General features: G+C 41.0%; 1 protein-coding gene across 1 annotated transcript in view; it reads left to right on the top strand.

Annotated features, from left to right (window-relative positions):
• The window catches only part of PTPRN2 (protein tyrosine phosphatase receptor type N2), a 636,554-nt gene that overhangs the window by 596,236 nt on the left and 21,407 nt on the right, over positions 1-18,911 (top strand). Inside the window, exons 19-21 of the mRNA XM_066627523.1 lie at positions 3,546-3,712; positions 10,336-10,389; positions 13,120-13,184. Coding sequence (XP_066483620.1) covers positions 3,546-3,712; positions 10,336-10,389; positions 13,120-13,184 — 286 coding nt within the window. The remainder of the gene's footprint in view (positions 1-3,545; positions 3,713-10,335; positions 10,390-13,119; positions 13,185-18,911) is intronic.

The raw sequence follows: 18,911 nt of genomic DNA, 5'->3' as shown, positions 1-18,911 counted from the left end.
TTGTAAACCTGACAGTAAGTGTGTGGATTGATTTCCTATAGAGCAAAATATTGCTTAATGGGATTTGACCTGCAAACCGAGCTGAGGTCTACCATAAAATGCAATCTTGTGGTTCTTGAATCATTTCAGCTTCATTGAAAATTCTACGCATATCTTGATTGCATGGTTAGTAGAAAGCAATCTTATGCAGATTCTAAATATATACATGGCCAAAGAGGTTTGCAGATGAGAATGCTTTTTCTTCCAGGAGTTTAAAATACAAACAAGGAGGGAATTAAAATGTAGACATTATGAGAAAATATTGTTCCCATAAATATTTAACAGCAGCTGTGAATTCTACAGCTTATAAAAAGGCCTACTTAACATTTTGATAATTAAACTAATTTTTATGTAGCATTCTGAAACCCAGACCAGTAGATGTGCATAGCTGTGCTGCCCCAAACAGCAAAACTTCTGCACAAACAAGCAAGGACAGGTTTGTCTTGGACTGCTTCCAGGCTGTTGCAACCCCACTGTAAAAACTTACTAAGCTATATCCACTGCCTCTATTTGTTCTGAGACCATGGTGACCATGATTTCTACCCCGGGGGGGGGGGGAGTCCTTGCCCCATCCTTCGAAGTCTAACTAGTACACAGGCTATTTTGTACTTGTCTCTTGGTAACCCTTGTGGTCACTTGTAAGGTTTCCTCTGTCATACAACAGCTATGCAGCTGACGTACATCAGAGGCAAAGGGAGCTGACCCTGGCTGGGGAACAGGGATAGGATCTGGTGTATGCGACTGCTGCTGAGATCTGTCCCTGAACTGCCTCCCAGTTCTCTCCAAAACCACACTGGTCCTCCCCCAAACTGCTCTTCATTGCCTGCCCCTGCCACCATCTTACCTGCTCCACTGTAACCTGGGTGAGCCATCAGTTGAGAAAGCCCCTGGCTGTTACTGCTGGTGGCTCCTTCACACTTGGCAACAGTGTGCCATTTACAGCTGCCCTGCACCATTTAAGCTGGCAGAAAATGAGTTCCGCTATCATAAAACGTAGATAGGATTGGGCCATAAGTTAATGGAAATCCAGGCCATTTCTGCTTCATATTGTGACTGGGCACATTGCCAACACCTGGTTATATTTCAGTTGTTCCTGCAATAGCATTGACACTGCCCTCCATGTAACTTGCCTGAACTGGCGTCTTGGGTTGGTTCGTTCTGCTGGAGCAACATCACAAAGTGATGTGCCTATGACCAGCCCCCCTCCATCCTGAGCATTCCTGTGCTGCATAACTGGCTCATTCAGCTGTTATTTGTGTTAAAAGCATCATTAGTGGATTTGGCTCTATGCTTAATATGACTGTGTTGGAATGTTTTTGGTGAGGTGTATGCTATAAATGATACCGATATGCTCAGAATAAAAACTAATTAATTTTTGAAACAATGTGGTCTAAGGATGCTGTATTCATATTGTGAATTCCAGGTGCCTTGCTCCACAAAACAGCCCCTCCCCATGCTTCTACTATGGGCAGGAGGGGAAAGGCCGAGCCACAAGTCTGTCTTCTATGATCACAAACTCACAAGGAATTCCATTACACTTTAGAAAAAAGAAATCCTCTGTCAGTTGATAGCGCAGCTGCATGTTTGAGGTCTGCAGAAGCAGTAGTGGTTGCAACACTTTTCAGTGCAGATAACAGTTCTGGCTCATTAGGCTGATTTTAGATTTTATCTGCATTTGCGCCCCCCAAAGAATGTTTGCTTTGTACAGGAGCATTTCTGGATCTGGCAGTACTCATGTTCAAATGATGATAAAAACAGTTTAAAGAAACAAAAAACATAGACTTACAGCCCAATCCTATCTGAATTTCTTTAGTATAATTTACAGTTCTCATTTTATTTATCCCCTCTGCCCAAATGGGATAGATGAGATTAAAAAATAATAGTTTGTTCAAGGCCATTCAGCAAACAGGGGATGAACCTGACCTTCCAAATTCAACTTCCTGGTTCATCCAAATTCAATTTTCTATCCAGTGCACCAGACCCACATTTTAAAAAGTTTCAAGTAAATTGCAAGTAGTTAGTTAGCAACCTTCAGTCTCAAAAGACTATGGTATCGCACTCTGAATGGTGTTTCTGGAACAGCGTCTAGTGTGGCTGAAAAGGCCAATTTGGGAGTGACAATCCCTTCCACACTGGGAGCAAGTGCAGTCTGTCCCTGGTCTGTCTCCCTAGCTATGGGCCTTCCTTCTTTGCCTCTTTGCTTCAGTCTGTTGGCCAAGTGTCTCTTCAAACTGGAAGAGGCCATGCTGCACAGCCTGTCTCCAAGCGGGCCCCTCAGAGGCCAGGGTTTCCCACCTGTTGAGGTCCATTCCTAAGGTCTTCAGATCCCTCTTGCAGATGTCCTTGTATCGCAGCTGTGGTCTACCTGTAGGTCGCTTTCCCTGCACGAGTTCTCCATAGTGGAGATCCTTTGGGATCCGGCCATCATCCATTCTCATGATGATGCCAAGCCAACGCAGGCATCCCTGTTTCAGCAGTGCATACATGCTGGGGATTCCAGCTCGTTCCAGGACTGTGTTGTTTGGAACTTTGTCCTGCCAGGTGATGCAGAGGATGCATCGGAGGCAGCACATGTGGAAAGCGTTCAGTTTCCTCTCCTGCTGTGAGCGAAGAGTCCATGACTTGCTGCAGTACAGAAGTGTACTCAGGATGCAAGCTCTGTAGACCTGGATTTTGGTATGTTCCATCAGCTTCTTGTTGGACCAGACTCTCTTTGTGAGTCTGGAAAACGTGGTAGCTGCTTTACCGATGCGTCCGTTTAGCTCAGTATCGAGAGAAAGAGTGTCGGAGATCATTGAGCCAAGGCACACAAAGTCATGGACAACCTCCAGTTCATGTGCAGAGATTGTAATGCAGGGAGGTGAGTCCACATCCTGAACCATGACCTGTGTTTTCTTCAGGCTGATCATTCCAGAATAACACACTACATCATGACATGGCACTAAACAATACTAGATTTTCACTTCAGTCAAGGATCTAGAACAGTGTTTCTCAACCAGTGGTACTCGTGCCACTGGTGATACTGGAGGTGATGTCTGCTGGTACTCACAGGATCCCCAGATCTCACCATGTGGTAGCGAGACCAGCAGTGCAATGTGACAAGCAGCAAGTATGAGGCTCAGCTAGGTGAGCATTGCTCCAGCATGCACTTTTTGTGCATTCATGAAAGCCCTCCTATTACCCTGAGCCTGTTACTGGTGTTTGTTGCTTCATGTCTAGACTCCCAATTCAGAAGTCAATGACTATGACATCATCACCCGTTATTTCCAGTGGTGCTTCCAATAGGTGGATCATGCAAAGTGGTACAAAGTTGAGAAATGCTGATCTAGGATATACAGCCAAATCCTCAAATGACAAGTCTACTCTGTGGAAATGAAAGGCTTATGTAGGAGACATTATCAAAAGGATTGTACCCATGGTGCATATATACAGTTCAGAAAACATGTGGTGCTTTTTAAGCTTTTCTTCTTTCTTTAATTTTGTATTTACCTTTCATGTAACTATAGGTAAATCTGGTCTCTGAGCATATCTGGTGTGAAGATTTCCTTGTGAGAAGCTTTTACTTGAAAAACCTTCAAAGCAATGAGACACGAACAGTGACACAATTCCATTTCCTTACCTGGCATGACCAGAAAGTTCCTGCCTCCACAAGGTCACTTCTGGATTTTCGCAGGTAAAATACAAATAGTTCATAATGTAATCTTCAGAGTGAAGAACAGTTACCAGTACAGTGTACTGTAGCCTTAAAACTATTAAATTGTGTGTTAGCTATTGAGTCAGACACAGATCTAGGACTATTCTACATGATCAAATCCTACTTAGATACCATCACAAAATGACTGCAGAATTCACAACAGTGTATGAAATCAAGTATGCTCTAAGAACCTCAAATTTTGAATTGGTGGCTGCCCTGGGTCTCATATTTTAAGATATAATGCAAAAACAGCATCCCCGCATAATCAGCCTGTCCAAAGCCAATGAATATTTTGAATATTATGCTGGTGCTTCAGAGATGTTAACACTGGAGTTACAAGCAGATGTAGCAGCACAAATGTTCAGGATTTTTTAATGTGAGTAAATAATGGCATTCTGAATTTTTATCACCTTAGTTAATGCACAATTCTGCAATCTAAGTCAGAAATTCTATTAATACAAAGGTTTACATCAAATGGGGGATGGAATTAACATGGTAAAGATAGGCCAAAGCATTCAGTAGGCCAGGTTGGAACCATTGCACGTCAGGTACAGCATATGCATGAACCTCTCCTGCAAAACCATACCACCCTGAACCCATCTTTACAAATCATTTCACCACACATTGCTCTTGAGACATCTAACAAATTGGCCTCTCCCACACAGGTTATTCATGCTTAGATCGCATTAAAAGTCCAATTGAAACAGGACTGCAGCTATGGTGAGGCCCTAATGGAGGTAGGGAAACTCTTGCGGGAATGCCATGCTTGCAGAGACATTCCAGGGAGGGAGGTTCTAGCCTTGTTTGTGAGCTGGGAGGAAGGAGGAACGTGGCAGTCAGTACATGCTAGTCTGCCAAGATGCCTTATCTCCTTTCCAGCCCCCCCCCTCACTGCTACATAAGTGCAAAATTACTTCAAGAGCTGCAATCTACTCAGAGCTGTGCTTTTCCATAAGTTAGAACACACACTACCTACATGAAAGAGATACTTTACCTTTTTCAGACTTTTTCTACCAATGGGAAAACTGTTCTGTCTTAATGAACAGTTCTGTCTTAAGTCCTCCCTCTCCACATTCCTATATGCTTTTGGAGGAGTGAGAACGGGTTGTTTAGGTACAGCCCTGGCTGATGCATTGATGGAAACCCACCTCTACCCTCCCTTGTGTTCAGCTTTTGCTGCTGCAGACAAGTACTCATCACAGAGTAGGTGGGGCAGGGCTTCAGTCAGCATTGTGCTGCGTGCTCTTTCTTTCACTCAGTCACTCACTCACATGGAAGGGGGAAAAATGACTGATTATGGATAATCAGTTGCCTAGTTCTAAGACACTGCAACAAACAGTGCTTTTATAAATATATATGAGTGGGTGGTCTAGTATTTCTCCCTTAACCCATTTTTGCCCAGCACACAGGTTTACACATTTGGTCCCTGTTGTATCTGCAACATTGTGCAGAAATGGTTTCTCAAAATACATAGTTTAGTTCTGAAATGCCCTTTTATTAGAAATTGCTCTTAAGGTGTATCAAATGGTTCTCTAGCAAAGTTCACTGGAGTGTGCAAATCACAGTACTAATTATACTGAAGTTCTTCTCAGTAATCTTACTATAATTAAAATATACCTTGTAGAGTGCTGAAAACTGTTTACTTATAAGTAAATAATGTGGTTGTCCTACATGGTGTATAAGTACCTCAGAAAGACTTCTGTGTGATGGTTTCTGTTAAAGATACAGTCTTCTGGTTTGTGCTTTACTGCCATTTTTCAGCACTGGCAAGCGGGCCAATTGCCATCTGTCACCATGTTCCTATTACCCATTCTCTCCCCAGCAGATTTTTGCTTAGCTGCCTAATCTTTCGCTGTTGCTTAGCTGTAGAATAGAAGCACTGCAAGGATTGTGTCTTCCTACAACCATTGAGATAAAATTCAGAAGCCTTAATTCAAAGTGCTCTGGTGTGCACTAGAATTCCATGGGTAGTGAAAGACCTAAATTGTGGTCATACTGGAGGTTTGAGGGAGTAGGCTAAATTCAACTGATCCTAAAACAAAATAAATTAAAATGTAATCTGTAAATAGTGTTATGAATGTACTTCCTGTTGTTCAAGTGCATTTTTTTAATGTGACTTTTTTTGGCTTTACATTTAAAAGGCATGCACAGTTATGCCGGTTTTTTAAATTATTATTATTACCGATCCATTTTACATGATGTGTAAAACCTCCTTTTGAGAAAATTCTTTCACATAACAAAAGCTCTTTTAAAGGAATCTAAGTTTCTTGGCAATCTTAATATTTTTACTGCTAATAGTATTGTTGGAGCAATGTAGTCCATCATTAGTAAAATGAGTAATCTTGCCAACTGCAGTCCTGATACCAAAATATTTCACATTTTCAGAAAAATAACTGTGGCTATAAAGTTCCCAGAATAAGCATCATTCAACCAGATTCTTGGAAAAGTGATGCAAAGTGCAACTCCCATTCTATAAATGTCCATGTTTTTGATGTGCATTCAACATGTTTATATACAAATATATGTATATTTGTATATGTGTGTATATTTATATACTCACATACATATATATGAAGCTACACATATACACAACCAACCCTCTATTCTTGTAACTCATTACCCAGAAAAACCGGATTCCCAAAATTACCTTGCCCCAGGGTTAGTTGAAATATATGGGCATTTTCATTCTTAGAGAAGCAACTTTTTAGGACTCCGAAAGCAATGAGCATATACTTCTTTTGTTCCTCTCCCTGAGACAGTGTTTAGGATGATATTATGTTACATAAATGAATCAAACCTAAGGGATTAAAACAACTTGTTGGTTAGAAATACAGTGTTATGCCTTCAGGTATCAATTGATTAAAGATGACACCGACTTTTCTTTCTTCCTTGAGCTTAAAATATCAGTGCAAACTGCAGTGATTGAAAGGTGAACACTGGTCAGTCTTAATGGTTCTAGAGCTATTTTGAACAATAGACCAATCGTTTTAACTCTGGACTAGCTTGTTAGTCATGCACTGATAATGTGTAATTAAATATTTCTTGAGCCCAGAGGGAGCACATTTACACTTTAAAGAGACACTGCTAAGCTAAAAGATAATTAGCATCACATGTAAGGGCTTTGCTTAAAATATATATTATGCTATCACTGCTTGCAATGTGCAATGGCATTTACTAACACTGCTCACTTTAAAAACGGTCAAATTCTTATTTTGCCAGCTAATTAGCGGTTGCCAGTGTCATTTTTGTGATGTTGCAGCTAGTAATATAAGCCCAGTTGCATAGTCACAAAAGTGATCATTGGAAACTGTGACTCTGCTGCAGGGACAATGTGGGAACCCCTTTTCTGAGCCTCTAACGACCTCTGACCTTTGCTTGCTGATGGTTTGCATGATGATTTCTTTTTCACTCAATGAGCCAAGGGTTGGTTTGTATTACTAATTGTTCTTTCCTAGTTAATTTTTCCTCTGTGCGCTTGTGTGTGTGTGTGTGTGTGTGTGTGTATGTATTTTATTTATATATTAAACATTCAGAAACTTTACGTATGCGTTTTATACTTGGTCTGAAAGAACTCAACTTTGGGTGAAATGACAATGCTGTATATTTCTCAGTGTTCTAAAACTCCTCCTCAGTGAAGCGCACTTTGAAACACTTCATTATCTCCATTCACTTTCTGAAGTATAATTTAAGGTGTTTGAAAGGTGTCAGTAAAAGTGGCAAACTAAAAGTAACACCAGGTATGTCTGCTACCCATAGGACTGATTACCAACAGATAGGTACATTTTTAATGAACATGTTGAAGCATCAGGTTCACAAATATAAAAAGAAATATGAACTAACACCCACAGCCAGATCTCTTTAGAGGAAAAACCACTCAGCTGAGACAGATTTGCACTAGGGTTGACTGAAGCTATTTCTGGAGATCTTCTTGGACATGACAAAAACCAGAAAGGTCCTGGTTTTGTCAGGATTGCCTCAATAGTCACCTAGAGATTGATGCTGATTCCTGGAGATTCTAGGCCAATCCTAGAGAGTTGGCAACCCTAATTTACATGGTCCTGCTTTTTGCCAGCTTTGCTATTGTAAACACATAAAGTGTATGTCTGCCATAAAGGAGGGAATGGGACAGTATCATGGAGCTTCAGCTGGCTACTGTTCCCTACCATGTTTGCATGCTGGGTAACTGTTAATGGTCTGCCAACTAGAAAAATCTGATGTCTAGTATTCCTTGGAAAAAGTACACATTAAACATACGTCTTTAAAGAACCAACAAACACAAGTTCTACAAATTGACATAAATTGCACATGTTATCTTGATTTCAGATGATACTTAGGGATATGTAATGCTTAACACATAATGTGGCCTATTGTGGTTTTTGTAATAGTAGCCTGGGGGAGAGGTTGCAAAATAAGAGTAGAACCATTTGGGGGGCTTTAGGGCTTTGACCTGGCTGTGGTATAGGTCCTGATTGTGCCCTCCCCCCGTGCAATTTTGAAAAGAAAAAAATGCTTCTATTGAAAGCCAACAAAAGCTCTTTCCTCTTAAAACTGTGTGTGTGTTGGAAAGAGGGCATGATCAGAAGCAAAGCCCTGAAAGAGTGAAGTCCTAGACCCACTCACCTTGTTTCACTGTTTCATGCCCCCCAAGGCACACTCTTGTAGAATATCCTGTAATAATTTCTGAACCACATCATAACCTTTTTCCCACTTGGTATTCTTTCCTGCTTTTGTAAAACAATTTTTGTAGCAAATGTTTTAACCATATCAAATATTCCTTCTTGAGGGTTTTTATAGTGTTTGCCTTTCCTACTTAACATATGGTTATACACTTGACATTTCGAAATGAGTAACATTTAAAACCTATCCCTTACACATTAACACTTCATTATTAATCATTATATAACATTTTAAAATCTGCATGGTAATTAAGATCTTCAGCTTGTTGTCTCTCTTTGCAGGAACTTCATAAGGTAGCAAACTACTGTTCCCATTTTGCAGATTAATTTGCTGCAGAAGGCTGAGGGAATGAATTGCCCAAGGCCACCCACTGGAGTGGGAAAATCTGCAGTTCGCTGGACTTTAATTCTCTGGCTAGCTGTCTGAAAAATGACATAAGGAAATGTGTATTGATGATCTTCAATGCTTCTGCTCCTGTCCAACCTCTCCCCATCATGTGGATAGTCTTTGTATTTTAAATACAGTTACTTGAAATGGTCTCAGGGCCCAATTCTATCCAACTTTCCAGTGTTGCTGCAGCCATGCCAATGGGGCATGCACTATATCCTGCAGTGAGGGGGGCAGTCACAGAAGCCTCCTCAAGGTAAGAGAACATTTGCTGCATTGGCACTGGAAAATTGGGTGGGATTGGACTCTCAATTTCAATTCCAATTCAAACAAGGCAGGGCAGACTTGATCCACTCATTTTAGTGTGGCAACAAATCTATTTTGTACCATTTCCCCCAAAAATTTATTTTAAACATTTGATACTTGTAACATGATTACCAAGAAATTAGAGAGAATAATGTAAGTAACATCTTACTTTAATATAAGCATACTGTACTATCTTTTGGGGGGGGGGAGCACAAAGTATTTTTTTTCATTGATACGCTGCTGGAAAAAGTAGTTCTTTCACTATACATACTCTGAAATAACTGATTTTCAGGCTGATTTGAAAACAATGTTCAACCTCTTTTATATTATTTGTGGAACATGTTTGTAAAAGTTGCTGTGGGACAGAAAGAAGCACCCTGACCTTGCTGGGGGGGGGGGGGGAAATATACATGACTAAAACTAGGCTTCTATTTGCACGTCACATCCCCTTTCCCAGTCCAACCTGCAGGAAGATTGTGCACGTGAAGTGCTCTTTCAAAACCTAAATCAGGCTGGATTGTACCTCCCTGCTTCTCTTTCCCTGCTAAATGTCTGATTGGTGTGATTTTAGCTTTTGAAAATAAATATGCCACTGCTGCTCTGCCCATGCTGTGTTGGGTCACAGTCAGGGAATGAATCTGCAGTGTAGGTTTTGCATACTTTTACATTACAGATGTGGGAAATGTAAAACAAAAACAAAACTGTTGTTATCATGTATGGAAAATGCTCTTTCTTCAGTTCAACTTAAGAATTTGAGAGGAATCATATACACGTGGGTCCGTTTGATATAGGATGAAATTTTTTACGTCTATGTAAATAATACAAGGCAAGTGTGTCTGAATTGTGAAACTGTGCATGGGTTTAGCTTAACCTGACCAAATGGAGACAGAAAGAAAGTTGTGTTTGATTTAAAAAAAACTGTTAGTCTTTTTTCTTTTCTTTAGACTGCCTAGGGCAGAATCCACCAAGCACTGTGCTTTCCTCGAAATCTTTCCGTATTCCAGTGGATCTTGTGTAGAGGCAGTGTTTGGAGGATTGCACCCATTATCCTGATTACTAAACTTCTATTGTGTGACTCTGGTTTGAAGATTGTAGCCTAGGTTGAGATGCCTTCACTAATCTAATCATGATTTTATGAGTAATGAAAAATATTTTAGTTCTGCATACAATCTGTGCTTCTGAAAGTTTCCTGAGGAATTAATATATTAATGTCTGTATTTGTTTTATTACAGAAAAGTAAACAAGTGCTACAGGGGGCGTTCTTGTCCAGTAATTGTTCACTGCAGGCAAGTACAATTTTAAAGCTTGTCTCTGAGATGCTGATAAGGGAATTGCATAGACTAAGCCAAACATATTAATGGTTTTGTAGAATACTTTGCTGAATAACCAAACACAGTTTTGACCAAACATGTTATATTTTCTCTGCAGTGAGTTTCTAATAAACACAGATTCATAACATTTGGCAAAAAGATATTTGTAGCCAAGAGGGGGCGGAGAGCCTGAGTCTTCTTTACTCTCAAGCTTCTCTCCTTTTGCACCATTGGTTGTGGCAGGGTACTCAGGCACCAAGTAATGGCTGTCACAACCATCACCCTTGTGGTTAGGGAGAGATTAGATGGAATTCCCAACCCCTGGCAGGATATAAACCACACCCTCTTCCACCAGCCTAATCCACCTAACCCCTAAGGACCCCTAATGTGGTCTGCTTATAATACCATAAGCACCCAAGTTCTTTTTAAAGTACATTTCCTTGGTCAATAAAATGTATTGCACTTAATCTTCAAATAGAAGGATTTTATTATAAAACAAGTTAAATTTTAAGGGAGCTCTAGTTGCTCCATAAACATTAATGTGTGCATTTTACAGTAACAGGATAAAATAAGAAAGGTTAGCTAACTTAACAGTTACCAACATTGTAGGCAAGTCAATCACATAATACCCCTTCCAGCAGAAGGCCTGCTAGCTCCAGCTTTGTTCCTGTGCTTTTCTGTTCACTGAGAGCCCACACATAGGTTTTATACTCTCTATTACAAATTAAACACACCTGGATAACCTCACATCTTTTACTGAACAACCAGCTTAAAACCGCTTAAAGGAAAAGGTACTTGCCCAACCCCATGTCAATGGCAGCTTGAGTTTCCCCAGTTCTGCACCTTCTGTGCCTCAACTTCTTTTTTTGTGATAGTGGTGTTGAGACCCAGATGGTTAATAAATGACTTGCTTAAGCAGCAAAGGAACTGCTGGTGGTGAAAGCTATTTCCACAGCCCAGTACGAGCAAACACAGCCTTGGGTTAATCTAACCAGGAATAGATTCATAGAATAGTCCAACCGCCTGCCTGTAGCAGAAAATCCTTATAAACAAGCTTATTTCGAGTTAGATTTTTGGTCCATCTAGGTCAGGTTATCTACAGCTACTGGCAGTAGCTCTCCAGGACTTCAGATAGGGGTCTTACCAGGAGTTGAATGAGAGACCTTGTGCATGCAGAACACATGCTGTACTACTTTACTATGGCCTATGCCCTTGAATGGGTGGCACGGGAGGGATCTACTAGAATCAAGACAATAAGGTATGTCTAGTAGGCCAATTGAGAAATTACTATTAAGGTGATCACCTGAACTGTGATTTATAAACATTAAATCAAGCCAGTTTTAAGTTGGTTGTGAACTTCGGGGCATTGCTCTTTTCAAGACTCCAATGAAACCAACACCTGAATTTGCCTTAATGGCACTGTTTGTTTTGCTATCATTGGAAGTTCACAGGTGGATTTTTATTTTGATACAAATCATGCCCATGTTGCATGCATTAAAAAAAATTCTTTATGCTTTTTCTCTTGACATTGAGACCCTTGCCCAGTGTTACTCTGAACATAAATAGACATATGGTTGAAAAATTTGGTGTTTTAAAGTATTCTGGGGGCTAGACTAGATGACCTGTTAGGTCCCTTCCAATTCTATGATTCTCAAATCAGACTGCATTCAAAACTATAGCTACATTGTGGTGTCTTCTTCCCCCCCACCACCACCTGAATAATTTCCACAGGTAAATTAAAAGCAAATCATTTCAGCTGTGCGCCCTCTCTCTCTCTCTCATGCAAACTTTACCACAAAAACAGTCCTTGGGGGGAAAAAAAACTGAGGAAAGAGGCTAGAACAATTGATTGCTTAAAATCTTAATTACGTTTGTTATCTACAGACAGGAAAACTATCACATTGCCAATTACAAACTGGTTTCTGACAGCAATGGAAACTGAATTCAGATTAGGGGTCTTGACTTCTTCACAGTGCTCAATCACAAATCTCCAAATTTCGTGTGCGTGTGCGTGTGCGTGTGCGTGTGTGTGTGTGTGTGTGTGTGTGTGTGTGTGTGTGTTAAAGGTAATGCCCTTAGGAGATTAAAAATATCTCTCACAACCTGCATGTTATCTTTTTTGCTGATTTCTTACAACAGCCTCTGTATTAGAGTGAAAGGAAAAAAAATAGCTGGCTGTATTTTTTTAAGCCCAAGTTACTAGTATCCAATTACTTGGTAAGGAAATAATATGATCCATAATAATAAAAGGTTTTTCTATGGTGTAAGGAGAATGAGGTGATGTAAAGGTCAGCTTGCAAAACCGTGAATATTCCTATAAGCTCAAGCACAAGATGAGAGAGCAGACATTTGGGGGAGATGTGGCTTCTGTCCTTCAGCATTTCTCTAACTGGCATGGGTTGACCAGCTCTTCATCTTGGAAAAGGACTTTCAGAATCTAGAATTACTTATTTTACTACAGTTTAAAAATATTGGACAGTTCACAGAAAATGCAATTCCTTGGCTTATGTGGTTCCTTATTGAGTGAGACCTTTCTGTCCCTCTTTGCATTTCTAGTTGTATATCTCCCTCCTGTATCAGCTCTCTTTAACCCCCTCCCCCATTTTATACTTCCAACATCACACTGACAGTAACTGCAATTCTGTTTGGGCTTTTGTGTGTGCTGAATTGATCACGGGTTCCTCCCCTCTCTCTGTTTGTTTGTAGTGATGGTGCAGGAAGAAGTGGAACCTACATCCTAATTGACATGGTTCTCAATAAAATGGCCAAAGGTGAGAAGCAAAAGGGCTCTTTCTTTTGAGTTCTGAGATGTAACGGCATTGTCATGGCAACCCCAGGCGCAGTATTTGCAGAGAGACATCAAATAGATTAGAGGCAAATTTTACCCTTGTGTGAATCTCAGAGGTTTTTCCCCATCCACAGTGATTAAAAACAAAGGACAATTGCAAACTCTAGAGCTCTGTATGAACGAACCTTATATATGCCGTTCGAAAGTTTATATTTTAACCATTACATATTTTTATTGGAAAAGAAATTATGATGTTCAAAGTAACTGTTTAGCGTTCCCCAAGTCTGTAGGTTTTCTCTTTGTGTCTTACACAGCAGTTGGCATTCTCCTGGCCATAGGCTTATTTTGCTTGAAAAAATATCGAGATGGACAGAAAATGAAAATGAACAAGTAGGCCCCTTTGAAATGCTCGTAGGGCTTATTTTCTCACTTGCCTTATGCAAGTAGTTTATTTAAGCACAGATTTTCTGCAGCGTAGCCATTTGCATGAACAGAGAAACTGCAGTGTCTACTGAATGGATTTTGAAAGTTTCAGGTTCTCGGGATGATATTATGAAGATAGTCCCTTTTTGTTCCTTTCTTTTGTCCTATATCTTTAACAGAAACCCAGTGAAGAAGGCCAATTCTATGCTTGGGATCATTAGGAAGGGTATTGAGAACAAAACGGCTAATATTATAATGCCGTTGTACAAATCTATGGTAAGGCCACACCTGGAGTATTGTGTCCAGTTCTGGTCGCCGCATCTCAAAAAAGTCATAGTGGAAATGGAAAAGGTGCAAAAGAGAGCAACTAAGATGATTACGGGGCTGGGGCACCTTCCTTATGAGGAAAGGCTACTGCATCTGGGCCTCTTCAGCCTAGAAAAGAGACGCCTGAGGGGGGACATGATTGAGACATACAAAATTATGCAGGGGATGGACAGAGTGGATAGGGAGATGCTTTTTACACTCTCCCATAATACCAGAACCAGGGGACATCCACTAAAATTGAGTGTTGGGCGGGTTAGGACAGACAAAAGAAAATATTGCTTTACTCAGCGTGTGGTCGGTCTGTGGAACTCCTTGCCTCAGGATGTGGTGCTGGCATCTAGCCTAGACGCCTTTAAAAGGGGATTGGACAAGTTTCTGGAGGAAAAATCCATTAAGAGGTACAAGCCATGATGTGTATGCGCAACCTCCTGATTTTAGAAATGGGCTATGTCAGATGCAAGGGAGGGCACCAGGATGAGGTCTCTTGTTATCTGGTGTGCTCCCTGGGGCATTTGGTGGGCCGCTGTGAGATACAGGAAGCTGGACTAGATGGGCCTATGACCTGATCCAGAGGGGCTGTTCTTATGTTCTAACCCAACACACAGAAACTATGCAGGTGAAGTTTTTCTCACCATTTATACAAGGGAATATTTCACCTTCATTTCTGTATGTCAAGCATCTCTATCCTATTATCAATACCCTGCATGGGATCTTGCAACCCAGGAGCATATTGCCGGGGCTGCCATTGCTGGAGCCATTCTGCTGTTCTGCAGCTCACTGCTTATGGTACAGTATTCTACAAGCCCTACACTGGCAGCGACAGGCCTCAGAATTTCCGCCGCTGCCAATAAGTTGAGGCAGGGGCAGATAAGGGCGGGGATCAGGTTGGGTGAGGGGCAGTTCAGGAGGTGGATCCCGGTGGCAACCATGCATGGTGAATCTTCCTTTCCTAACCTGGACCATGCCTGGAGGCTCCTTAGGGCGCAATCCTAACCCCTTATGTCAGCACTGACATAAGGGCAATGCAGTTCTGAAGTAAGGGAACAAACATTCCCTTACTTTGAGGAGGCCTCCGTGAGTGACGCCCAACTGCAGGATGCAGCACATGTCCCATTGGCACCGCTATGCCAGTGCTGGAAAGCACTGACATCAGGGGTTAGGACTGCGCCCTAAGACTCACAGCAGCCAAAAAACTGGCACAGGTCTGAGGAGAGCTACAGAGAGGAGAACTCCTTGCTCGGGTCTTGCTTATCCTGCTGCATGCGTTTGGTCAGCCTTGGATAGGATTGGGCCACTGGACACAAGAGATGGGCCAGCTTGGGAAGGAGATCATAATGGGAATGTTTAACATTATGCTGTCTTGTTCTTATGCATTTGGGGGTCATCACCTGGCATACTTGTGCCAATTTAGGACTGTACCATCTGGCTCCCCAGCTGCCAATCCTGAAGGCACAGAAAGGATAGCAGATAAGCAGCATTGATGGCAGTGGAATTTAACAGTGAGGAAGAATGGGTCCTTGGCCTTTCACCCCTACCCTATGCCCTTCTGTTTTTTCTTCTCTGTTCATACCTCTAGGCTCCTTGAGATGATGCAGACAGCTAACTTACTACATGGTTGCTTGTTCATCTCTATCGCAACAAATGTGTTGCAGACCTTTTCTTTGCACCTATTTTTACATGTCTTAACAGCCAAATCATATCCCACCACCAGTACAGTGGAGGGCTAAAGTGGCTGCAGCCTGTGGGGAGACAGTTGCAGCAGTCTCATCTTGGTAAGGGAACAATCATTCCCATAACTGGGGGTAATCCTCCACGGCACTGGGGGGGGGGATTCTACTCAAACCGAAACTAGCAAAATTGCTGGTGCAGTCCGTGTCCTGGTTCTACAGGATCCGGGAAGAAGGTTAGGATTTGGCAGCCACTACTAATGCCACACCTGCCCCCTTTCCATTCCACTCTCCCCATACCCTGTCCCACCTCCCCTGCCACCTTACCTCCTTTGACAGAGTCTTCCTGCTGCTCTGGTGCATATGGGAAGACTCCGGTGAGCTTCAGCAGCATGTGGGTTTGTGCACTGCTGGAACTCCTTTAAGGCTGACCCTGGTTGCTTTACAGCAGTCAGCAGAACACATGTTCTGCTACCACCCAGCCCATTTAGGATTGGGCCATATGTGAGGTAAAGGTAAGACTTTTCATGTGATTGGATGGTTGTCTGCATTGGTAATCCATTAGTTGTGAATTGAGCGAGAAACGCATTCCTCGAACTATGGAGTTTCATGCTTAGAGTCTTCTGCTAAGAAATAGCTTATCTTCTCTGTTTTTCCTCTGTTATCAGATTTTGCAAGTTAAGGTATTATTTATATATACTTTTAAAGATTTAAATACTTGCAGTTTTCATTAGGTATTTTTAAAAGTTTTCATTTGTTTTGGTGCATCTGAGGATTTTTTCTTTTTTTCTGAGAAACTATCCTGTGCTATCTCTGAAGTCATATTTGTTCTTTCATGTTAGCTCAGCCATTTTTAACCAGTGTGCCATGTATGGTCTGCAAGTGTGCCATGGGAGTTTGGGGGATGTTCATTTATTAGTAGGGCCATTGGGGGATGTGAGCCCCCACCAAGAACATGGTGTGCCTTGTCAATTGTGTAAAAAAAAAAAAAATGGTGTGCCTTGACAATTTTAGTACCTTTTCAGTGTGCCATGAGATGAAAAAGATTGAAAATCATTGTGTTAGGTGGGCAATGTGTGTATACTATTAATCTGGATTTTAATGTGCAATGTTAAGTCAGGTCCTTCATTCCTCCTCCCAGGATTGTGCATATGTGCATACAATGGATAATCTGTTAAAAATAAACAGCAATATTTTTAAATAACATTTCAAAACCAATGCAAACACCATTATCAGCAGGAGTAAAAGTGGAAACTAAACAAAACATCTACCTCTATGCAAACAAAGAACCAGAACAAAGTGGTGTTTTTTAAAAAAAAAAAAAATTGCCTTGTATAATGAGGAATTCTGCATAGTTCAAAAACAGGCATAGTATGACACCCTACAAAAGTTGATCCAATGATATACATTGTGTTTTGAAATCTTTATCATGGTTTTCTCTTCATGACCAATAATCCTGCAACTTTTGTTTCAGGGATAAACCTGGAGCACAGGGTTCAGTTGCACACAGGATGTCAACTTAAGGTTATTTAACATGCAGTGGTTATCCTCATCACATACTCTGTCATGTCAAACTACATCAACTGGTTGATCAGGGAATCTTTCCTGCTCTTGTGCCCACAGATCAACAAGACTTGCCACCTTACTCACCAGCACCAACTCGGCCATGCCCTTGGGGTCACACAAGTACTCATATATCTGGTGTTCCTATTTAATCTCTGGAATGTTAAAGGATATGCTGTTAGAGAATATTTGCGGTGGAGGGGAGGGTTATTTATTTTTGATTCTAGCAACACAATCCTGCTAAACACAAGGGTATGGATTTTTTTTTTGTTACACATATACAGGTCAATGGATCTTGGTAGCCATGGCAGAATTAGCTAGTTGTATGCCAAGGTCTTCCATGCACTGTGGTGAAAATTATTCATTTCGTTTTTACAAAAACAATTGCAATTTTATTTTATTTTTGCATTTGTGCAAAGGCATTTCAGCTACTTGGAACATTTTGAATTTCAAGTGACACCTTGATCTCTCTAAATAAAAGTTATAATGGAGGAAAAAAACAGATGTGCCACCTCTATTAAACATTTCTTAACCTCAATTCCGTCCTCAGCAACAAGGAAGTGCAATGAAAGAAAGTTTGGAAGATATATATAATTTTCTTACACAGCCATAGTAAACAAGAAGCATTTTCTAGCTTCACGCTTTCAAGGATTGACTTTGTTGCAAGAGCTCTAAAGAATGCCATTTATCGACTCCATTGTACCATGTAATGTCAAATTCCACTTTAAGCGTGGGCTTAGTGTTGCACAATGCAAAACAAGTCATGTGAAACTGGCCAAAGAAAAGAGTTGCAGGGTTTTTAAGACTGGTCAACCCTATTTTGTTCTTGACCTGCTCCCCTCTGCCACGGGGGGGGGGGGGTGCAATTTGAAATCTCTGACCTGGTGCTTTGGGCAGTGTAAATGAAAGATCAAAGGGCAGAGCGGGCATCTCAGCCCTGCTGAGGTGGGCCTTTCCCAGGCTGTCACACTGTGAGGCAGCCAAAGGTTTTGTTCTGATAGGAATCTGGGCCCGATCTGTGAGGCCTAGGCTTCCTTTGTCTGGCCTGAGAAGTTTGGGGCCCAGGTTGAGGATCCAATGTGCATCAAATGATCAAAGGCCTGAAGTTCAGGACATGAAATCTCTCTTTCCATTTCCTTTTCTTAAAGAATGAATTGCACAAGTACCAAAGAAAACCATTGCCAATGCTTCTCTGTGAAGCAGGCACTAACTTTAGAGTCTTTCAGTGCTAAACATAAAAATGCAAGTGCACTTTCAATCCAAGCTCAGCTGCAAGGCCAGCATCTGCTATCATGTCTTACAAAAAGACTTTTAAGGATTAGAGCCTTCAAGGTGTGTGTTTTAAAGAACTTTTAAGAATGTAGAATAATTTGAGTTCTTGTTCCTCTCTGTGGTTTATCAGGCAGTAGACAATATTGTATTTTTAATTCAAAGTTAATAGAGGACCACTTATTTTCAGCAAGGAAAAACTAGACAGTAATTAATAAAAAGTTCTAAGTTTTCAGTAGTATTTTAAATAGTGCGTGCTTAGGAAAAGAGACTTTTTTCTTCCTTAATTTACTTTTCCACATTTGAAATAGTTTATCAAAACTCCTGTTCATGCTCATAGTGAAGGAATGTCCTAATGCAGTGTTTCTGAAACTGTGGGCTGAGACCCACCAGGTGGGTCATGAACCAATTTCAGGTGAATCCCCATTCATTTCAATGTGTATTTTATTTTTTAATATATT

This window comes from Tiliqua scincoides, chromosome 5 (genome assembly GCF_035046505.1).
Source record: "Tiliqua scincoides isolate rTilSci1 chromosome 5, rTilSci1.hap2, whole genome shotgun sequence".
Taxonomy (NCBI): domain Eukaryota; kingdom Metazoa; phylum Chordata; class Lepidosauria; order Squamata; family Scincidae; genus Tiliqua; species Tiliqua scincoides.
The sequence above is the reverse complement of the archived record's forward strand: the minus strand, read 5'-3'. Positions and strand labels throughout refer to the sequence as shown.